The 24,274-nt window shown below is 41.3% G+C and overlaps 1 protein-coding gene across 14 annotated transcripts in view; it reads right to left on the bottom strand.

The window, feature by feature from the left end:
* gtdc1 (glycosyltransferase-like domain containing 1) overlaps positions 1 to 24,274 on the bottom strand; it is an 872,535-nt gene that overhangs the window by 197,511 nt on the left and 650,750 nt on the right. For 11 of the 14 annotated variants that reach the window (XM_068034984.1, XM_068034988.1, XM_068034981.1 and 8 more), the window contains one exon: positions 12,127 to 12,507. The exons of the other annotated variants lie outside the window; for them this stretch is intronic. In XM_068034984.1, the coding sequence (XP_067891085.1) occupies positions 12,142 to 12,507 (366 nt within the window). In that variant the 3' untranslated portion in view covers positions 12,127 to 12,141. Of the gene's footprint in view, positions 1 to 12,126; positions 12,508 to 24,274 lie in introns of those variants that run through there. 14 annotated transcript variants of the gene reach the window in all.

Raw genomic sequence — 24,274 nt, 5'->3', positions numbered from 1 at the left:
CTCCATGTTTGAATCTCTCAGCAGGTTTCTGCCTCTGCCACAACACTGAAACAGCTCCATTCAAAGTAACAAATGAAATGCTCTCTGACTGTAACCAAGGTGTCCTAACTTTCTTCACCTCTCAGCAGCCTTTCATATCATCAAACATACCATCCTCCTACAAAGTTTCTCCTCTGTTGTTTAACTTAGTGGGACTTCCTTGCTTGGCTCCACTCTTGTCTGTCAATTGCAGGTAGAGCATCTCCAATGCAAGTTTAGCTATTCATGGTCCATTCCTCTCACAAATCTTTAAGACATCCCTCTAATATCTTCTTTGGCTCAGCATCCACTTTTGTCTGATTACGCTTCTGTGAAGTGCCTTGGGCTATTTTCTCGGTTAAAGGCAAGTTGTTTGTATTTCAAGCCAACAGTCAAGCAATTTGATATCACTTCTGTTCGAGTACACACTTGATTAGTATAATCCCTGTCAGTCATGACAATTGCTATCTGAAATTTCAACTAAGAATATTATTAATATCTGACATGTTGCATAATACAAAAACAAGTGCATTCAGAATATGTTTTCAACTGCCAATGAACTGCTTGGTCCCATATTTTGACTGTTATGGGGAAAAATTCTTTTTTTTCATTCCTATCCTTCCAATTTTTCCCTGTTGCCTCCGAAGTTACCAATTCTCTGCATTCAGTAAACATTTGAATTTTGTGTGTAATAGGAAGGACAAAGATTATATAGCAGTGCAGTTCAAGACAACAGAGGTCAGATGGTATTAAGTGCTCCAGCATTGCTCTTTTGACTACAATATCATCTAAACTCCAACAAGATCCTACCTTGGAACATGCACATCAATATCTGTTATCCTCAGTTTATTAGTGTGCACTGATTTGATGGAAGTAATGCAGTCAGAGGGAAATTGATGTAGTGTCAAATTTTGCTGCATAATCTGTTGTGGCATTTAAAGCCCCATTTTCTTTAGAGGTTGTTCTGCAGAGCCAAATTTTAAAGCCATCAAAAATGTGGTTAAATGAACGACAAGAACTTGCATTTCTTTAGCACCTTTAATGTAGTAAAATATCCCAAGGTGCTTCACAGGAGTCTAATCAGACAAAATTGACACTCAGCTAAAAAAGGTAACAGGTGAAGGTAGGTTTTAAAGAGTATCTTAAAAAAGGAGAGAGGTGGAGAGGCTATGAATGAGTTCCAGTATTTAGAGTCGAGACAGATGAAGCATTGCCGCCAACTGTGGGGCAAAAGCAGTGGAAGCATACAAGAGGCCAGAGTTGGAGGAACACAAGTTTCTTAGAGGATTATATAGATGAGTAAGTTACAGAGATAGGAATGACCAGGCCATGGAGGGATTTGAATGTGAGGATGAAAATTTTAAAATGGAGTCATTGCTGGATCTGGAGGCAATATAGGACAGCGAACAGAGGTGCCTGGAAGTTAGGACATAAGCAGCAGTGTTTTGGATCAGCTTAAATTTATGGAGGGTAAAAGATGAGGGGCTGGCTAGACAGCTTTGGAATAGTTGTCTGGACGTAACAAAAGCTTACATGGGGATTTCAGCAGCAGATGGGCTGAGATGAGACAAGATATGCTGGAGGTGGAAGTAGATGCTCTTTGCAATGAAGAGCATATGGAGTTGGCAGCTCAGCTCATGCTCAAATAGGACGCTGAGGGAGGGGAATGGAATCAATAGCTAGGGAAGGAATTTGTGGTGTGGGCTGAGACAATAACTTCAGTCTTCCTAATGTTTAATTAAAATAAATATGACAACATAGTGGAGAAAGGTGATGGGGAGGTAGAGCTGGGTATTGTCAGTGTACATTTGGAACCTAACTTTCAGATGATGTTGCGAGGGACAGCTTGTAGATGAAAAATAGGAGGGGCCAAGGATAGATCCTTGGAGGACACCAGAGGTTATGGTGTGGGGCAGGAAGAGAAACCATTGCAGGATATTCTCTAGCTACGACTAGATAGGTAATAGTGTAATCAGGCGAGAGCAGGGCCATTCAGGTGGACAATAGCGGAGCGGTATTGTAGGAGGGTGATGTGATCAGCCATGTGAAAGGCTGAAGACAAGTCAAAAAAGATGAGGCGGAATAGGACACCATGGTCACAGTCACAAAATATTACTTGTGACTTTGTTTTTGGTCATTCAATGTTGTGGCAAGGTGGAAACCTCATAGGAGAAGTTCAAACATGGAGTTGCAGGAAAGTTGGATACAGATTTAGGAGGTGACAATACATTGAAAGACTTCAGAGGGGTAGTGTCACATCAACATGCTATGTTGAATGATTTTTTTTTCATCCACTGACTAGAGACCTGATTTTTTTTAAAGAAATTAAAAAGGAACAGATAAAAGGTGACTTAGCTAGCAGATTAAGATGGCTACCTAATTTGTAACACTGTATCCTACATTCCAAGGCCTGTGAGGTGGGGATGAAATGCCTGTCCCATCCAAGCAAGAACCAAGACCTGGGAAATTTAAGGGAACTGCCTGTTCCCATTAGCAAGGCATCAAGACTATCACTTGAATAATGGGATCCTGGTTGTGAGAAAGAAATTCCCAGACATGGGCTGTTTTAGTTGCAAGAAGAATACACTGCTAACTACCATGCATGAATCAGTGTGTGACTGTCATGTGACAAGTCCCCCACCATCACCTCCCCCCCGCCCCACCAATCTGTGTGTTTTCAGCTGGTGTTTCACTGCAGCAGGCTGACAAGCATCTGGACTCTGACAAGTGCAGACCTAAATGAGGGCCCCTCCCTTCTCTTTCCATTCCAGCTTGCAAGCTTCGAACCCTGCCTGCTGACTGACCACCTCTGCATATGCCAGCTGCAACCAGAGACTCTTTGAAGGAAATCATCCACATTGCTGTCTCCATGAGACCCACTGAATCAGCCATTTATCTCTTTAATCCAGAAGCCTCAGGACCACTGAATTCAACTAGAAGCCAGCTGAATCACCAAACTCCACAGACTGTATACCCCTTTTTTCTATGGACTCCAACTCGACCAATCTACCCTTCCCCACTCTGTAACCTATTTATGTGTGTGCGATTTTGTGTGTGTGTGTGTGTGAAAGTTGGTGCGTAGTATATTATTTTACTTAGATCAGTTTAAGTACCATAAAGCTAACCTCTTTCTTTGTTAATCTTAAGAAAACCTGTCTGATTGGTTCTTTTTATGATCATAACATGTAAATAATCAAAAACTCACTGAATTGGCAAGTATATTCACTTTAAAAAGGAATTAAACCTGTTGTGGTCAAACAAGGAGAGGGACAAGAGGGGAGCCTTTCGACCCCTCCTCCTGATTGTAACAGGTAATTTTCAAAAATAGAGGGGTCAAGGGTGGGTTTTTTGAAGAGAGTTATGATGACAGCAGAATTGAACGGGAGGGGGACAATACCTGAAGAGAGGAAACTATTTAGAATATTGGCTAGAAAGGGGGCCAAGAAGGGAAGTCAGCAGTTAGTAGCTTAATGGGAATAGGATATAGAGAGTAGGATGCGTGTCTCATGAAATAAATGAACTCAGAGAAGGCATGAAGGGAGATAGGAGAGAAACTAGAGATATATGCACTGTCCAGGCTTGGGCCGGGGAGATCTTTGGCAAAATGTTGCTTGGTAGGCAAGGGGAAGGGACGGATATGGCAGCAGCATCTAAACAAATGGTCTTGATCCTAATAACAAACAAGTCATGAGCTTCTTGCAATCATTGTTATGAAGCCCTTGCATTTGTTGTTAGAGGTAAGGTTGCAGCGGGCATGGGAAAGAGGTTTATGAAGCTGGAGGTTATTTTTGCATTCCTGGATGATCCTGGAGTAGTGAACAGTTTGGTACAGGAGAGCACAGCCTGATAATGTGGTCCAACCAAATCAAGCAATAAATGGCTAAACTAAGCAATGCCCCGCTTCCTGCTCCCACAGCGTTGCTTCTGGTGTCCTCCAAGGATCTATCCTTGGCCTCCTCCTATTTCTCATCTATATGTTGCCCCTCAGTGATATCATCCGAAAGCACAGTGTTAGTTTTCACATGTATGCTGACAACACCCAGCTCAATTTCACTACCATCTCTCTCAACTTCTCCACTGTTGCTAAATTATCACACTGCTTATCTGACATCCAGTACTGGATGAACAGAAATTTCCTCAAATTAAATATTGGGAAGACTGAAGTCATTTTTGGTCACCACTCCAAACTCTGTTCTCTCGCTACCAACTCCATCCCTCTCCCTGGCAACAGCCTGAGACTAAACCAGACTGTTTGCAATCTTGGTGTCATATTTGACTCTGAGATGACCTCCCAATCACATATTCATGCCATCACTAAGACTGCCTATTTCCACCTCTGTAACATTGCCCAACCTTGCCCCTGTCTCAGCTCATCTGCTGCTGAAACCTTCATTCATGCCTTCGTTAGCTCTAGACTTGACTATTTCAACACACTCCTGGCTGGTCTCCCACTTTCTACTCTCCGTAAACTTAAGGTCATCCAAAACTCTGCTGCCCGTGTCTTAACTCGCACCAAGTCCTATTCCCCTATCACTTCTGTGCTTGCTGACTTACTTTGGCTCCCGGTCAAGCAACATCTTGATTTTAAAATTTTCATCCTTGTTTTCAAATCCCTCCATGGCCTCACCCATCCCTATCTCTGTAATCTACTCCACAGCCCTCTGAGATATATACGCTACTCCAATTCTGGCCTCTTGAGCATCCACGATTTTAATCGCTCCACCCGGTGCCTTTGGCTGCCTAGGCCCCAAGTTCTGGAATTCTCTCCCTACCTCTCTTTCCTCCTTTAAGACACTCCTTAAAACCTACCTCTTTGACCAAGCTTTTTCTCATTTGACCTAATAACTCCTTATGTGGCTTGGTGTCATATTTTATTTTATAATGCTCCTGTTAAGTGCGTGAGATGTTTATTGCATTGAAAGCGCTATATAAATATAAGTTTTTGTAGTTGTGCATTATAAACATTCAAGTCTGCATCCTTTGGACTTAAGGGAGCTAAGATGGGGGCTGTAAACAAGGGTAAAAATCAGGATGGGAGAGAGATCATTTCTGGAATCAAGGGCATCAAAGGTAGAGGTGAGAATGTGATTGAGCAGATAAACTAAACCAAGGGTCTGCAACCTGCGACTAGGGTCTGCAACCTGCAACTCGGGAGCCACTTGTGGCTCATTAAAGACTCGTGCGGCTCCCTACTCTGATCGATTGAACCATCGAACCCATTTCATTGCAATTAAAAGGCTTGTTGCATTTTTTTAAAACGTTGATAAACATTCTTCTTGTGAGAAAGTATAATTCAATTAACAAATTTTTTGTAAAATATTGTTGAATTGTGTCTCTGCCTTGTTTCTCATTAACATCAAATGATAAGGAGATAGGGTGATAAAGTGGAGTTGAGGTAGATGATCAGGCATGATCTAAATGAATGGAGGAGCAGATTCGATGGGTTGAATGGCCTACTCCTGCTCCTATGTTATTGGCATTTGTGCAACCGCACTGCAGGTCTTAAGATATTGTGTTTTTGAATAAATTTTTTTAAATGGCTCTTCTTGTTATTTACGTTGCTGATTCCTGAACTAAACAATCCTTGAGTATATCTTCATTCTCCCTACAGTACTCACAGTAGATTTGTCACCTTGAAACTTTCATACATACTTCCTAGATTTTTCGCCAATTGACTGTGCATGAACAGTAAATCTAGCCTATTGCTTCTCGTAGAATTAAAAACTGCAACAAAAAAATTGTTTTACAAAGCAAAATTGGAGCTTCATAACATTAATTGTGCGTAATTAAGCATGCTTATTAAAATTTAAGGTTTTGATGCAATAAAATGCAACAAACGTGTAATCCAAAAAAAAACCTTCATTATTTCTTCTACCATAACATTGTCAACTATAGACATGAACTAACAAAAAAGTTACAAAGCTTTAACAGCTGGCGTCTTGTTTGTGCAATTAATATTTCACTTCTGTTTGGCTATTCTGTGAATGGAGAACATGTGAAGTAAATGCTGATGCCCCATAACTCTTCACAAACTGTTTTTCCTCCTCTTGCACTTCTAAGTAGGAACTAAGTTAACCAGATGTTCAAAACAAAATTCTCCTGAATGCCAACTGCTATGAAGATGTTAATTTTTTTATTTTTTCAGGGCCAACCATTTCAGTAACACTTGCCCTATGTACTGGTGCTACTGACCTTTGCCCTTTGCCCCTGGGTTCCTGACAATCACAGGAACCAGGAGAGAGCAGTGCCCTGGAGGTGGACTGCAGGGAAGAGACAGTGGAGGAGGATGAGGTAAGACCTGGAGCCAAAATTACAATCACATGGCGTATGCGTTATGAAAAATTTAACAGTACATAAAACACATTCAAATACACTCAACAGGTTGGGATAGGCAATAAATTGTACAAAAGAGATTCGTACCGCAACAGTATTTACATAAATGTATCTTTCAAACTATCACTGGTTACTGTTGCAGTCACTTGAGCATGTTACAAAGGGTATGGCACAAGATTGATATGTTGTAGAGTTACTTTCAGTATACAGCTAACAAATATATTTACTGCACATGGCCAGTAACATAATAACTGAAAGCAATATTAATCACACCATGTAATGCAAGAAAATTAATGCAAAACTTATTTAAACAGAAATTATTCCTCAACGAACAGTAAGCCTCATCAAAATAAAATAAGCTATCACTATAAGGTCTCAGGACCTAACTGATCCATATTAAAGCCAGATATGCAGTCTCTACATTATTCTGTACTGTATCAACAGGGGGAGGCCTTTCAGCACATCCTACACCATCCCAATCACTCTAGGAGCACAGTATGACTACTTAGTAAACCATTTTTGTTCAAAATGTTCGCATAAGCATTTTTTTTACCCTCGCATCAATTAACCATGGCTCTTTCCCCTATGTAAATAGAGTTATAATGAAAAGAAGTGCATTTTGAGTATTTTGGGCTATGCCAACTAATCAATTTGTTGAACTAATTGATAATAAATGGTAACTGACAGCTAACAGAAGTCAATTAATTGCGTTTTAGGTGGCAGAGCTGTGCAAAACAAAAAAGGCAGTCATTGAAGTGCATTAGAAACAAAACAATAGCTCTACAGTTACCTCTAAAAGGTCACACTGATGTGAATTTATTTTTAATTAGTACAGAAAGCCACTTAAGACAAAAAAGGTGGGGGGGGGGGGGATGGCGAAGAAACAAATTCCAAACAAAGGCAATGTAGCAAGCAATCCCAGAGAAAAACACATATACAGTTAAAGTTTAGAATGTTGCCTAAAATGTTTGTAGCCATGGAATGTTAAAGTGTGTTAGCAGCACAATTCTTTTGGAATATAATGCTTTGGAGTTCAAATCTGGTTCAGATAGATATAAATCAGTTTTATCTGTGCACACTTGTTGCAGAAAGTAATTTCAGAATCCATCTGCAACAGAGAAGCTATTTAGGTTTGTATATCAAGTTGTGTCCACTGGATTGAAAGCTTGCATTGAAATCTGTTTCACTCTGTAAAGAGAAGCCAAAGCCAATCCATTGAACCTGTTCAGTGGCACAGTGCCTTATGGGAGTGTGCCTCCTCCTCCAGCACAAACTGTTGCATTTAAACAATGTAATTGCATAGTTTAGATGTAGGGGGGTTATGATGGAGCTGTATAAAATGCTGGCTAGGCCACAGTTGGAGTACTGTGTACAGTTCTGGTCGCCACACTATAGGAAGGATGTGATTGCAATGGAGAGGGTGCAGAGGAGATTCACCAGGATGTTGCCTGGGCTGGAGCCTTTCAGTTATGAAGACCGACTAGATAGACTGGGGTTGTTTTCCTTGGAGCGGAGAAGGCTGAGGGGGGAACTGATTGAGGTATACAAGATTATGAGGGGCACTGATAGGGCAGATAGGCAGAAACTTTTCCCCTTAGCGGAGAGGTCAATAACTAGGGGGCATAGATTTAAGGTAAGGGGCAGCAGCTTTAGAGGGGAGTTGATGAGGAATTTTTTCACCCAGAGGGTGGTTGGAATCTGGAACACACTGCCTGAAGGAACACTCACAACATTCAAGAAATATTTAGATGAGCACTTGAAACGCCATAACATACAAGGCTACGGGAAATGGGATTAGTTAGGACGGGTGCTTGATGTTCGGCACAGGCTCGTTGGGCTGAAGGGCCTGTTTCTGTGCTGCAAAACTCAATGACTCCATGCTTTTAAAAAGAGAGTTTAACTATCAGTACATCCTCTTTCCTCTGAAAGAGGAAAGAGGAATTCCTGAAGAAGGAATTTTCCTCCACACAAGATCAGGGGGCAGGTTGTTCAACCTTGCCCGTCTAAGAGCGAAGTCCAAAGTACGGAAAGTCCTCATCAGAGAACTCCTCTTTGCTGACGATGCTGCTTTAACATCTCACACTGAAGAGTGCCTGCAGAGTCTCATCGACAGGTTTGCGGCTGCCTGTAATGAATTTGGCCTAACCATCAGCCTCAAGAAAACGAACATCATGGGGCAGGACGTCAGAAATGCTCCATCCATCAATATTGGCGACCACGCTCTGGAAGTGGTTCAAGAGTTCACCTACCTAGGCTCAACTATCACCAGTAACCTGTCTCTAGTTGCAGAAATCAACAAGCGCATGGGAAAGGCTTCCACTGCTATGTCCAGACTGGCCAAGAGAGTGTGGGAAAATGGCGCACTGACACGGAACACAAAAGTCCGAGTGTATCAGGCCTGTGTCCTCAGTACCTTGCTCTACGGCAGCGAGGCCTGGACAACGTATGCCAGCCAAGAGCGACGTCTCAATTCATTCCATCTTCGCTGCCTTCGGAGAATACTTGGCATCAGGTGGCAGGACTATATTTCCAACACAGAAGTCCTTGAAGCGGCCAACACCCCCAGCTTATACACACTACTGAGTCAGCGGCGCTTGAGATGGCTTGGCCATGTGAGTCGCATGGAAGATGGCAGGATCCCCAAAGACACATTGTACAGCGAGCTCGCCACTGGTATCAGACCCACCGGCCGTCCATGTCTCCGCTTTAAAGACGTCTGCAAACGCGACATGAAGTCCTGTGACATTGATCACAAGTCGTGGGAGTCAGTTGCCAGCGTTCGTCAGAGCTGGCGGGCAGCCATAAAGGTGGGGCTAAAATGTGGCGAGTCGAAGAGACTTAGCAGTTGGCAGGAAAAAAGACAGAGGCGCAAGGAGAGAGCCAACTGTGTAACAGCCCCAACAAACAAATTTTTCTGCAGCACTTGTGGAAGAGTCTGTCACTCTAGAATTGGCCTTTATAGCCACTCCAGGCGCTGCTCCACACACCACTGACCACCTCCAGGCGCTTACCCATTGTCTCTCGAGACAAGGAGGCCAAAGAAGACATCCTCTTTCCTCTGTTAATCAGTTTTTTAAAAAATCACCATTCATTCTGAATAAAAACAGAGAATGACCAATAGGTCTGAGAGTATCAGATGGAAAAAAAAGAAAAGGTAAATGTTTCAGACACCGAATCCTCATCAGCAACTTTCATTTTTACTCCAATAAAATGAAAATCATAAAGTAGCAGTGCAGTTTATTACTTGCAGCTTCTGTTCTTCCACATGCACTGAATTCCAAATGTTTCACATAAAGAAGGACATTGAAAAAGGCAAATAGCAGAAATGTCGTCATTTTTAACTGTTTTCACAAAAAAAAAATTGGATGGAATAGCACTGATGGATGGTACTTCAAATTGGCGCTGTAAGACACTGTTAATTCGAATGGTAGCACACTGATTCATTGCAACGATTCCTGTCATCAATCCCCCGCTCCCCACTAATCACATCCCCCCACAACTCCCCCACCAACACCACCCCCGCTCCCCGCCCAAACAACCACCACACACACAGCCAGTTCCACATTTCATGCTGTGTCCTCTAGGAGGAGGCAAAGAGCATATACCAGGTGCTATACAGGAGGAAAGAGGGGCAAATAAACAAGGAAGTCAGGCCCAGCCTACTCTTACATGGCAACTCGGAGTCAAACCAAGAGAGGACTGACAGACAACCCTGGGAACATCTGCCCATTTCCTTGGTTTGGAATGATGAGTGATATAACGAAAACCTTTATAAGTTAAGAAGCAATAACATACCTTCTCACTCTACCATATTCCTTTATGGCTTTCACTTCTGGAGGTTCTTACTTTGAAAAATATTTCTATGTGTTTTAGTGAGAATGTTTACTTGCATACTTTTCCTGTATAGTAATACCACTTTCGCTGCCCATTCCTTCAAAATATCAATATTAAAGAACTGTAGGAAGGAGAAAATGCAACAAGCAAGAATATTTTCTTGCTTTCCTTATTGTCAAAGATACAGTTTGCCTCCTCTACATTAAAAGGGGCAATGTCTTAGTAAGGTGACATTTAAAAAAAAAAGCAAGTGTCTTCCCGTTCTGATCTGAACCACTGATATAACACAGTCAAAATCACCCACTAATAAATAAAACATGTGGGATGCTCGGCAAAATTTTGAGGCAACCCTTTAAACCCTGGATGTTTCATTAATTTTGCTGTCATTTTATTTCAGTTGCAGTATTAAAAAGGGACATATCTAATTTACAGGTTGCATAAAATGATTACAACATTATAAAGAAAGACTTGCACTTATATAGAGCCTTTCGCAACTTGAGGACATCCCAAAGTGCTTTACAGACAATCAAGTACTTTTGAAGTATAGTCACCGTTGTGATGTCAGAAAATGTGGTCGTCAATTTGCACACAGGAAGCTCCCACAAACAGCAATGTGATCATGACCAGCTAACCTGTTTTTGTGGGGTTGATTGAGGCATAAAATATTGGCCAGAACACCAGCGATAACTCCCCTGTTCCTCTTTGAAACAGACAGGGCTTTGATTTTATGTATCCATCTGAAAGATGGCACCTCCGACAGCACAGCACTTCATGTGTACTGCACTGGAGTGTCAGCCATGCCTTTTGTGCTCAAGTTTTGAAGTGGGAGTTGAACCCACAACTTCTGACTCAGAGACAAGAGTGGCACCACTGAGCCACGCCTGACACTTGTTACACCTATTGCAATACTGTATAGTGAACTTGCATCTTAATTTCTCATCTAGCCCTTAGTAGTAGTAGTAGGCAACTGTCCGTCTCGGAAGGCAATGGACTGTGCCCAGGGTGTATGTCACTTCTAAGTTGAACATCGCCTGTTGTGGCTGTAGAGGCCAACTCATGAGTGGCAATCCCTTTCACAGCTGGCACAGATGAATATGTTGGCCCGGGGTTGACTGATGATTTTTTCCGTCCGCTGGGCTCTCTTTTCTGCCATCTGGTCGTTCCTTTTGTGCTCTGCTTTGTCCACTCCTTCATGACTGCCATTGTCTGGGAACTCTGGTCAAAGACAAGGACTTCCCATGCATCGACGCTGATCCCGGTCAACTTGAGATCTTGCTTGCACACATCCTTGTATTGCAGATGTGGGTGACCGGTTGGTCTCGTGCCAATAGCAAGCTCATCATAGAGCATGGCTTTGGGGATGCAGCCGTCATCCATTTGGCGCACATGACCCAGCCAACGTAGCCGCTGCTGACTCAGGAAGGCGAAAATACTGGAAATCCTTGCATGCTGGTGTACTTCGGTATTTGGCACTCTATCCTGCCAGGAGATGCCCAATATCTGTCTAAGGCAGCAGAGGTGGAAGCTCTTCAGCCGCTTTTCTTGGCTTGCATAGGTTGTCCGTGCTTCGTTACCATAAAGGAGGGTGCTGAGAACACAAGTCTGGTACACACAGCGCTTTGTATTTTTGCTATCGGTCCACACTCGTCTTCTCAACTTTGACATGACAGCTGCAGCCTTGGCAATCCTGATGCTGATTTCAGAATCAAGGGACAAATTTCTAGTGATTGTTGATCCAAGGTATGTGAAGCTGTCAACGACCTCCAATGTGAAGTTGTCATTGTTAATGGAAGGTGTAGTCTCTACATCCTGGCCCATAACCTTGGTCTTCCTGTCTCTGATTGTCAGTCCAAACTCCTTGCAGGACGGGAGAACCGATCTACAAGCTGTTGCAAGTGAACTTCATTATGGGATGTCAGCGCAGCATCATCAGCAACTCATGGACTAGGACTTTACTTACTTTGGTCTTGGCGCGCAGTCTTGCCAAGTTGAACAGCTTGCCGTCAGCTCTGGTATGCAGGTGGACACCCTCATTTCAATCGCTGCAAGTGTACAATAGCAACATGAAGAAGAATATGCCAGACAGTTGGTGCCAGGATGCAGTCCTGCTTTATCCCTCTGCTGATCTTGAAAGCGTCCGATGTTGTTCCATTGTAACTGCTGGAACTGTGCATGTTCTCGTGGAAGGAAGAGTCCAGGAGGGCAGCCTATTTTCCGTAGCAGTTTGAAGAATCCGTCTCTGCTCACAAGATCGAAGGCCTTGGTAAGGTCTATGAAGGCAATGTACAGTGGTCTGTGCTGTTCGCGATATTTCTTCTGTAACTGTTGAAGTGAGAAAATCATGTTAATGGAGAACGTTATCACTGAAGTAGCTCTCAGCGCCATTCCAGATTTCCCTGTTATGGAGGAGCTGAACAGCGAGCCCACCATTGTAGAGCTCAACAAGGCCATTGACCTTCTTGCTAGTGGTAAAGCCCCGGGAAATGATGGTATTCCACCTGAAATCATCAAAAGTGGAAAACCGGTATTGCTGCAGCATCTCCATGAACTTCTGTGCCTTTGTTGGAAGGAAAGATCTGTGCCTCAAGACATGCATGATGCAAACATAGTCACTTTGTACAAAAATAAGGGAAATTGCAGTGACTTTAACAATTACCGAGGCATCTCCTTGCTAAGTATAAGTGGGGAAGGTCTTTGCTCGTGTTGCTGTGACCAGATTGCAAACCCTGGCATCACACATCTGTCCTGTGTCTCAGTGCGGCGTCAGAGCTGGCAGATATATATATATATAAATTTAAAATGATGCTTTATTGTATCAATTTCTTGAGGAAGTTCAGTCACGTAGCTAAAAATAACAAAGGATAGTTGGGTGTAGCGACAAGGCTAAAATATGAGAGAAGATTCAAATTAATCATCTAAACTCTCTCAACTCTCACTCCCCAACACTCCCCCCTCCACCCCAATTGAATTACTGCTTTGAAATAGCTACCTTCTGTCCAGGAGATACATTTTTATCTTATATCATTAAGTCATTGAATTTTACCATTATCAGCTGTGGTGCTGTTTCTGCAAGATATGTGACGCAATGAAGCCAAAGACAAGTTTCATCTCAGTGACAGCTTTGTTTCTATTTTGATTTTTTTTCCAGAGTGTGCTGCAGTTCTCCTGCTGATGGATACAGACGTTTCTGAGCTGTCAGCAAACGTGATAAAGCAGATCTTGACAGAAGCTAAGGCAATTTTTTTTGTGCTAGACTTTGCAAGGCACTGTTTAATTTTAATTCGCTTGCAAGTTTCTGTGGTAAGACAGCCGAGAATTGTGCAGCACGACAATCACAAAAGGGAATTAAAGATACATAGGACTTTATTACTGCAGGTTTACAGAAACACAATTGATAGCTGATGGGAGAAATTCTGTCTTAAGTACATCGTATATCATCCTGCAGTTCAAACTGTTAAAAATAATATTCTTCCACATTATCTAATATAAACTTAAGTAATCAGGATCTTTTTTATGCATCGTGCTTTCTTTAACAAAACTGATTGCAAGATTTGGTTAAGCTAATGAAGATGCCAGCTGAATTACTTAATCACTCAATCACCTGTCTTATTACTAGAATTCTGAAAGAACAGGGATTAATTTTTCTGCTTTCCTCAGTGCTTCAGAGCAGAACAATTTCTCCATTTTCATGTTCTGCATTCCAGAATACAGTATAAAACCATGCAGTGCAGTCATCTAACAGGGAGACGAAACACCAGGGAACAGTATCAGAAATGTTTGTCCTTCCACCTGATGCCCTGGGTTCCTAGTTTAATTATAATGTTAAGTAAACCTTTCTGGACAATAAGATTGGGACCCTAGTGCACACTAGGTTATTCAGAAATGTACAATTTCAATCTTATTTTTGGGAAAATGAATCAGGCTGGAAACCCATCCTATCTAGGTATTCACACTCAAAGATTTCCTCCAGATGGTAGATTGTCATTCTGGGATGGGTGGTCAGGTAAGAGTACCAAGCAGAGGCAAGACCTACCTGACAACGAGAAGAAAGGAAAATCAAGAAGGATTAAACACTGGGTTGTATTTCATACCACTCCCCCCACCAGCTGATTTCAGAGTGTCATTGGCAGAGAGGCCTTGAATAGGGCTGTGGTTGCTAACCTCAAACAGCATGAATATATGGAATAACTAGAAACATTATTTAGTGCTATGTGAAGTCAATTCTGAGCAATGTTCAAATCGTGCTTACTAATTAACAAAATGGAAACTAATGATTTCAAAGTATGGCAGTCTCAAAATACAGTGATTACACTTAAAGATATATTGTTAACAGGCAAACATAGGATCAAATTAACAAAACCTCTGAATAGTACATTTGAATGTCTTAAGTTTGGCTAACACTGTAGTATAAATCTGTTAACATAGATATTAGCACTGTGCAGCTCTCAATCTAAATGGCACTAACTGATCTACTGCCAGCAAATGCTGGGATTACAAAATTCCAGTGCCTGATGCCAGTCTAAACCAGTGGGGAGGTGGTGGTGTAGTGGTAGTGTCACTGGACTAGTAATCCAGACCCACAAGTTAATGCTCTGGGGACATGGGCAATGGTGACATGATGGTGTAATGTGAATTCAATAAATAAATCTGGAAATAAAGCTAGTCTAATGGTGACCATGAAACCATTGTTGATTGTTGTAAAAACCCATCTAGTTCACTAATGTCCTTTAGGGAAGGAAATCTTCCATCCTCACCTGGTCTGGCCTACATGTGACTCCAGAACCACAGCAATGTGGTTGACTCTTAAATGCCCTCTGAAATGACATAGCAAGTCATTCAGGATGTGCAACAAATGCTGTACAAACTCAAATCCTCATTCAATTTTTACCTCAAGGAAATTGATACTATCTTTCCTGGTCTGGGAGCTTAATGGGATTCACATATTGAAGGTGATGGGTAGAAAAGGTAAGAGTTGCACTTAGCCTAACACTGTGTTAGGAACCCACATATGAAGGGAAATGTGGTATTTATGTGGCTAAACACGAAGGGCACACATTCAGTTGCCAGCCCTCTTGGATTGTTCCGGAATCTCCCAGAATGAAAGATTAGTGTCTTGGGACAAACAACAGCACACCTTCTAGCATCCCAATCAAAATAGAGCTTTTTTGAACCTGTGCACTTTCTTCGCCTGCTCACCCACGGCCTTGTGGTTCTCTGAACTTCTACCGTGTCAATTGCTGGCTGAAAACAAAGGACAATCTCACTCAACTTCAGGGCATCCAACCCTTAAACGTTAAATGTAGTAACCTTTCCAAACAGCAGGAAAGCATCATGTGATTGGACATCATGTGACTGAATGTCACTTGGTCAGATGTTATGTGATTAAACCTCCAGGAATACCTTCAACGAGTGTTGGCAACACTAATGGGACATCACTATATCTAAAAACTGTGCATCCACATTGGGCTGTGATTTTGAGGGCATCCAATTCCTAAATGTGAATTGTACATTAATGGCTCTAAACAATGAATGTACACACTGGAATGGCAATTTGATGGGGTCACTAAATAAATTTAAGCCATCAATTGATTAATCTAAATACTAAAATAACAATACTCTACAGATTAACTTGCTGTGAATTAAATATGGAAACAAAGAATCCCTTAAAAGGGCCTAGTCTGTTTACTGCACATCTTCCTTTGAATCTACTTCTGCATATTCATGTATATGACATGTAAAACAGAATTCTTTGTTTCCATAACATCCAATAGTATTATGAGATGTATAAAAATCAAAAAAAGCAATACAACATCTGCAATTAATTTAGTTTTAATGACATTGTTACAATTTTTCTAATGGCAGTTCCTGGCCCTGGGAAGATGAGATGCGGCATCTTTACTACAGTTGTGGAGAGTGAATATAGAAGACTTTGTGACATGAATGAGGATTCCCTAGGAATGAGGCTCACATTTGTACAATTTATTAGCCCTATTTAGTGAAGCATAAAGTACACATGGAGAGTAACAAAGAGCAGCTAAAACAGGAAGGCAAGTGTTACAAGTAATAAAGTTTAACAAATTAAGTCAGTGATTTGAAGTTTTAGATTAAAACCTAACAAGATGCTCCTGTTTCACAAGTAATGAATATTCCATGAACAGCAAGGGAGTGCAGTCTGCTGTTTGATGTCACTGACATTGAAAATTTAGGAGAACAGAAATTTCATCATTTTTCATTTGTATGCAAATTTGCCTGTTACACAAATTAACCCTTGAACCCCATGTCACTTCTCATCTGGAGGAATTTACTTGCAAGCATCACACAGTGAAGTCTTGTTACGATCACAGGGTCATCAGGGCTTCCCTGTGCAAAGAAGGGCCAAAGTCACAAAGCCAGGCTTTGTTTACCCTCATTATTTGTGGATAAAAGAATAATTGCAACAGTGGCGTGTTGTAAAATGCACATCTGCAATGCTGACTCCTGTGTACCAGTGTAATTGGAATGCAAAATGCAACTGTACCTCGTTCAAAGGCATGTTTAGTGCTAATCACTTCCACTAGCTTTAAGGTGAAACATCAGGACAATATACAAATCCTATTACTCTTCCTTTCAGCTATGAAGTCTTCAACTCTGAAAGTCTTTGTTATTTATCACCTTAGACAAATGCCACTATCTGCATGAGAAGGCCGGAATAGGCTGATTGAGCTTTTCTAATTGATGTGGATTTAATTATGCTAATTTGGCCAGCTGTAAAGCATTTTCAGTTTGTGCATAATGTGACCAGCAAATACAGGTGTCCTTTCACTAGAGGCGCTTAATGTTTAACCTCACCATTTTTACTGGCGAGAGGGATTCAATACAGAGGTTAAGAAGCACAAAGTTTGGTACGTGTGTGGGTCTTTATAGTGTGTGTGACCAATAGCAATGAAATTGTAGTCAGCTGCTTTGTATAATACACATAATGTTTTTCTAAAACATGTAGAATCAGTTTCTTCTTTTTATTTTTTCAACTGTTTGCTCAAAGTGGAAATACAACAGTAACCCTGAGGCCTATTGCGAGTCAATTCAGATGTGAGCAGTAAATAGGACAAGATTAACACTATCAATATATGTAGGCTTGACAGTAAAGGGCATTCTGTTGGTTCCCTTTAACCCATTTTAGAATTTGAGAACTATTTAACTATCTTGCAACTTTAATAATTGCAGCAGGTTCTATACACTTTTCACATTGTACTTCATAACAATCATATCAAAAGACTTGCATATTTTAAAAGTATAAAGTCATGCAATATTGTTTGGGTTAACTGGGAGATTATGTTTACTAAGAAGCTATTGACATGAGTTTCAGAAACCGGGGCTTAAAATTAATTTTAATGTTGTTACAACCAGGTGAGAAAGTGATCTAGGGTTCCCTTTCAGCTTTCACCTGGTCATCCTGTAACAGGGTTTAATTTTAAACACGCCATGTTTTTAGCTCCCCCTTGGCGAATCCTTGTTCACCGCTTTCCAATTATAAGGCAAAGAAACCAGCACAAACAGACTTTCTTAGGTGTAAAGAAAAAAAGTTTAAATTTATTAAACTTAAACTCTAATTCGGTTAACGCCTACGGATACATGACACGCCCCACGCTAGCATGCATACGCGATACACACATGCAAGTAGAAACAGAAAAGAGAAGAAAAATAAAGTGGAAACGTTTGAGGCAATATCTGAAGAGTTTTTGTTATGGTTCTTCGAGATCACTGTAGTCCTTGATTGTAGGTAGATCTTGCTTTTCGTTGGGGCCCAGTATTCTTCAAAAACCTTGTTCACTGCAGGAGACTTTTCTCTCTTGGGGTTCATGTGTCTTCAGTGGATTCAGAGGCTTGTGAGAAAGAGATGGGAGCAGACAGGAGAGAGATTTCATCAGTCCTGGAGCAAACAGATACTCTCCCCAAACTGTTTGTACAAATTCAAAAAACTCAGGTTGCCCAGCAGGTTAATCATGTGACTAGCTGGTTTGACCACGTCCGTTTGTGTATTCAGCCATCTTATCAGTCAATCTGGAATGCAAGCTCCCCCACCTTCAACGTCTGATCAAAAGTGCATTGTGGGTTGAATGTCAGGGAATGGCTGCTTTGACCTTCCAAACACTGTCTGTTAATATACAAATATATTTTCCATCAACGGCTGATCTGTTTAACAAGTCCTTTCTTCACTCCAGTAACAGTTTAAAATCAATGTTCATGACAAAATTAATGTGCCTCATTCTTGGCAGGTGGGGGCCTAGCATGACAATGTGCTACTTAAGCCAGTTTTTAAAAAAATGAAATGCAGGTTTCATCTGCACTTCATTTACAGAATGTGACACAAATGCCAAATTTTATTGCTTGCACATTACAATACTGAAAGCTATGACTATTTTCTTGCTTGCAAACAACAAAGACCTTGGTGTATGCTCCTGTGCCTTAAGATCTCCTCTGTTCATGCAGGACAATGCTTAGCATCAGCAAAGTGGAGAGAGGTAGATTTAAGTGCACCTTAATTTTATATTCCATAGTGCAATCTTATCAGAAGTGTTGCTATGTGAGTAGAGTACCATACGTACAGAAATGTGCATCAGCAGAAATTTCTTGCTTCACATGTCTGAGCGATAGGCTCTGAAGGATGTTGAAATCTAAACAGTTTCCATCCTAATAGGTTTTCAATATTTCAAATATTGAAGAGGACAAAAATTTTGTACAAAAGCAGATACAAGATTCTAGGTTGCTTTCTAATTCCGTAAGAAGTGTGCGATTAATTTCACAATGGAAAAAGATACGAATTTATAGATAATCATGAAACATAATCTTGCACTGGCTGAAACATGATGCTATAAAGCAATCGAATGATGTCAATGATGTTGGCAAATGTTTTGTAGAAAAATTCAGGAAGGAATCGCCAGTGTCTGTAAATCTGATCCCTTATTAACCCTTAAAGGTATATTCCTTATCCTCAATTATTTGGGGAGGAAATCCCCTGCACTTAATTGAATTTATTTCTAAACAAAAAAATAACCATTAGGTGTCCGACCACTTGATTGGAACAACTGTATTATAGGCTGGGTGTGGAAGTGATTTAGCACTCAATGTGGCTCCCAGACCTCCAAGTGATGAGCAGTAGGGTCATGGAACCGACACTACAGTGATTTTTCCTGATGTAGAGCTTAAGACTCGCACATTCTTTTAAAGATGGAGTCTCATCACAGTACCCTTTTAAAATACAGTTACAACAGAGTTATGAGAGGGCGAGACTTTTCGATTTGAGGCATGTGCGGAAAACCAGCAATTGCAAATCATCCATTCAGCATGCACCCTGTCCCATGTTCTGTTCCATTAACTTCAGTGGAAAGGAAAATGGTTCCAGTGGTATCAAAGGCGACCAATCCACAGTTTTCCACATGCGCCCAGAGTGAAGATTACATCACAATTTGTTTTCTCTCCTCTTTCTCTGGTTTATTAAACTGTGGCTGGGAGGGATGCAGAGAATAGGATGGATGAAACTATTTCCAGCTCACATTGCTATGTACTGTGGGAAAACTACTGGTTTCCACTCAGTGCTTTGCTGATAAAACTGAAACCAGTAGTTCAGTGGCATTAAATAAAAGCAAAATACTGCAGATGCTGGAAATCTGGAATAAAAACAAAAAGTGCTGGAAATACTCAGCAGGTTTGGCAGCATCTGTGGAGAGAGAAACATTTCAGGTCTGTGATCTTTTAACAGAACTGGCAAAGGTTAGAAAAGGGTTAGGTTTTAAGCAAGTGAAGGGGAGGGGTATGGGGGGGGGGGGGGCGGGGAGAACAAAGGGGAAGGTGTTTGATCGGGCAGAAGGCAGGAGAGATTAAATAACAAAGCTGTCCTGGGACAAAGGCAAAGAGTGTGTTAATGCTTGTGGTGAAAGGCAAAGCATTAGTCCAGAGGAAGTGTTAATAGCAGAATAATGAGCAGCTCAGACTACATGAAAAACAGGCACATGGTTAAAAAATAAAATATAAAAAAAGGCCAGTCATGCTCTGAAGTTATTGAGCTCAATGTTCAGTCCGCAAGGCTGTAGAATGCCTAATTGAAAGGTCAGGTGCTGCTCCTCGAGCTTGTGTTGATGTTCACTGGAACATTGGAGCAGGCCAAAGACAGAAATGTTGGCATGAGAGCAGGGGAGGGTGGGTGTTGAAATTGCAAGCAATTGGAAGCTCAGGGTCATGCTTTTGGACCGAGTGGAGGTGTTCTGCAAAGCGGTCACCCAATCTGCATTTGGTCTCCCCAATGTAGAGGAGATCGCATTGTGAGCAGCTAATACAGAATACTAAATTGAAAGAAGTACAAGTAAATTGCTGCTTCATCTGAAAGGAGTGTTTGGGGCCTTGGATAGTGAGGAGAGAGGAGGTAAAATGGCAGTTACTACACCTACTGCGATCGCATGTGAAGGTGCCATGGGAAGGGGAATGAGGTGTCGGGGCTAAAGGAGGAGTGGACCGTGTCGTGGAGGGAATGATCCCTTCGAAATGCTGACAGGGGAGGGGAGGGGAAGATGCATTTGGTGGTGGCATCACGCTGGAGGTGGCAGAAATGGCAGAGGATAATCCTTTGGATGTGGAGGCTGGTGGGGTGAAAAGTGAGGACAAGGGAACCCTATCACGGTTCTGGGAGGAAGGGGAAGAGGTGAGGGCACAAGTACGGGAAATGTGCCGGACACAGTTGAGGGCCTTGTCAACCACAGTGGGGGGTGGGGTAAATCCTCGGTTGAGGAAAATGGAAGACATATCAGAAGCGCTGTTGTGGAAGGTTGCATCATCAGAGCAGATGCGACAGAGATGGAGAAATTGGGGAAATGAAATGGAGAAATTGGGAAAATGAAATGGAGTCCTTACAGGAGGCAGGGTGTGATGAAGTGTAGTCGAGGTAGCTGTGGGAGTCAGTGGGCTGATAATGAATATTAGTGGACAGCCTATCCCTAGAGATGGAGACAGAGAAGTCGAGAAAGGGAAGTGTCGGAGATGGACCATGTAAAGGTGAGAAAAGGGTGGAAATTGGAAGCAAAGTTGATAAAGTCTTCCAGTTTGGGGTGGGAGCAGGAAACGGCACTGATACAGTCATCAATGTACCAGAGAAAGAGTTGGCGGAGGGGGCCTGAGTAGGACTGGAACAAGGTATGTTCGACATATCCCACAGATTGGGTGACCGCTTTGTAGAACACCTCCACTCAGTCAGAAAGCATGACCCTGAGCTTCCAGTTGCTTGCCATTTCAACACTCCTCCCTGCTCTCATGCCAACATTTCTGTCTTTGGCCTGCTCCAGTGTTCCAGTGAACATCATCACAAGCTCGAGGAGCAGCACCTGATCTTTCGATTAGGCACTCTACAGCCTTGCGGACTGAACATTGAGCTCAATAACTTCAGAGCATGACTGGCCTTTTTTATATTTTGTTTTTTTAACCATGTGCCTGTTTTTCATGTAGTCAGAGCTGCTCATTGTTCTGCTATTAACATTTCCTCTGGACTAATGCTTTGCCTTTCATCACAAGCACGAACACACTCTTTGCCTTTGTTCCAGGACAGCTTTGTTATTTAATCTCTCCAGCCCTCTGCCCTATCAAACACCTTCCCCTTTGCTCTCTCCCCACACCCCTCCCCTTCACTTGCTTAAAACTAAGTTCTTTTCTAACCGTTGCCAGTTCTGATGAAAGGTCACAGACTTGAAACGTTAACAACTTCTCTCTCCACAGATGATGTCAGACCTGCTGAGTATTTCCAGCACTTTTTGTTTTTAGTTCAGTGGCATTATTGCTCTAGTCCTTTTAGAATCCTCAGAAAACTATGACTCTAAAACAGCAATTGCATGAAGGATATGCTAATAGGGCTAGATGAAGAGGGGTGAGAGGTTCATGTGCAGCATAAACCAGTTGGGCCGAATGGCCTGTTTCTGTGCTGTAAATTCTACATAAAACTTCTTAACCTTTATAAAATTATTTTTCAGTATTTTTTAACGCTAGAACATTCTCATAACATTAAAAGTGAATTGGCTCGTGAACAGTATAACTCAGGTCTATCGGCTGCAAATCATATAGACACTATCTAAGATTGGTAGATGTAGTTCAACCACACCAATGTCAGTCCCATGATGATGTCAGCAGCATTCATCAATAATGGACTAGATAGAGCACGATTACTATGGATGGCAATCCCTCCATTTCTAGCCTATTTCTACCAATAGTGCCATCAGCCCTCATCATTTTTAAACACAAATATTCAGAAAAAGATGTAAAAAACGTAGTAATGAACAAATTGATATCAGGGCTAATGAGAATTCCTTTCACTGATTTTAGGAAGGTTATGAATATTGGATTTCCACTTACAGATAATGATGAAATTGTAAATCTTGCTTTGTTTATGCATTTAATTTTTGTATGTGTTTATACCAGTGAAAGGACAGTTTTAATATTTGTCTCCTAACTTAAGCAAGCCAATGAGATCCCACTGAAATGTTAATTTGTGTTACTTGAACACAGGAAAGGGCGTGGGATCACTTTTTAAAAATCTATTATTTTTAATCCCCGGATCATTTCCCGATATCTTTTATTCTTTTGCCCGACATGGTCTATGGTGATTCATTGGTGATGAAAATAGAATGATCTTCAGCACACTTTTTGAAAACTGGCTATCCATATTGTTCTGTTACGAGCTGACAGGAGGAATGCTTGTTGTAGAGTGATTGAGCTATATCAGCTTTTCCTGCTTATTAGGTGGAATTCTCTACTATTCAAGGACCTTTAGAATCAGAGTTGATACCGAGAAAATTCACTCCAATAACAAGCCTGTCACTTGCCTCTTCAAGCAATGGGAGCCAAACCAAGAACCCTAAAGCTCAAAAACGACTGCCCCAATTATTCATATGCTGTAGGATTGTGTAGAGCAGCCTTAAAGTAACATTGCATGGAATACAGGATTTGAATGTAGGAAGATATAAAACAATCCACTATCTCTAACCTGAAAGAACTTGTTTTCTTAATCTGCTTTATTTCAATATTACCAATGCGCAGATTTTCATTGTTTTTTTTTCTCATTTTGTTTAATAATTCCAAAACTTTGTTTGATTTTACCACATCCTTGAATGTCGCTAAATCTTTTTTATTAGTTATACATAAGAGCCCAACAGAATGTACTGACATGGAAATAAACAAATACACAAAAGATCCTTATGTAAATTTAAACAAATCTAAAAATTCAGTAAAGGTAGTGCGGTGGGGGAGAGCTCCTTGTCAATGTGATTTGTAACACAGCACAGTAGGGGATGATGCATGCAATGAAAGTTTAGGAGTCATTCAGTGAGTTTCTATGCATCTAATGTCTAAAGGTATTAAGGTAGACTGGTGTGTTAGGATGACCCCCTGCTCCTCAGCTCTAAATACAGATAGCAGGAAATGAGGTATATGGATTTCTTTCTTCCTAGTTATTTATTTCCAGGGGAATATAACTCACATAGAAAGCACCTTTTGGCCACTCAAGAGATGCACAAAAGGTGCCCCAAGACCCCCTTCTGTCTACAGGAACAATAAGACCAAGCTGGAGGACAACTAATGCTGTATGGAGAGTTAAGACCTTCAGGTGGGTCTATTCAAATTCCAATGATGTGGGGGTGCTCAAGAATGGGTGAGGATTTCACTAGCCACAGCAGGTTTAGGATCAAAAGGTCTAGTTAAAGAAAAGACGGCAGGGAAATCTTAAAACCCTTTTGTAATGTAACTTTATAAACCAAACACAAAGGATCCTTAGATTGAGGCCTGTTACACAGAGAACAAAGGGTGCAACAAAACTGATTTGATTGATGGAAGTGGTGTGTTGGCTCAATCATATGATCTGATTAATACTTTTTAATCACAGAATTCAAGTTGAGGAGTTACTTGCACGATGGTTGTTCTAATATATATTTCTGATCAATATTACTCAGAAACACAATCATCCTGTAAAGTTTCAGAGAATGGTATATTGTGATTCATTGTAAACATTGTGTAGAACTGTGTTAAATAAAAATGCAAGATACATCAAGGGCTTTTCAAGTATTTTTATTTCAAGAAA

This window comes from Heterodontus francisci, chromosome 7 (assembly GCF_036365525.1).
Source record: "Heterodontus francisci isolate sHetFra1 chromosome 7, sHetFra1.hap1, whole genome shotgun sequence".
NCBI classification, from domain to species: domain Eukaryota; kingdom Metazoa; phylum Chordata; class Chondrichthyes; order Heterodontiformes; family Heterodontidae; genus Heterodontus; species Heterodontus francisci.
Note: the sequence above shows the minus strand (reverse complement) of the source record. Positions and strands in the feature narration are given on the sequence as shown.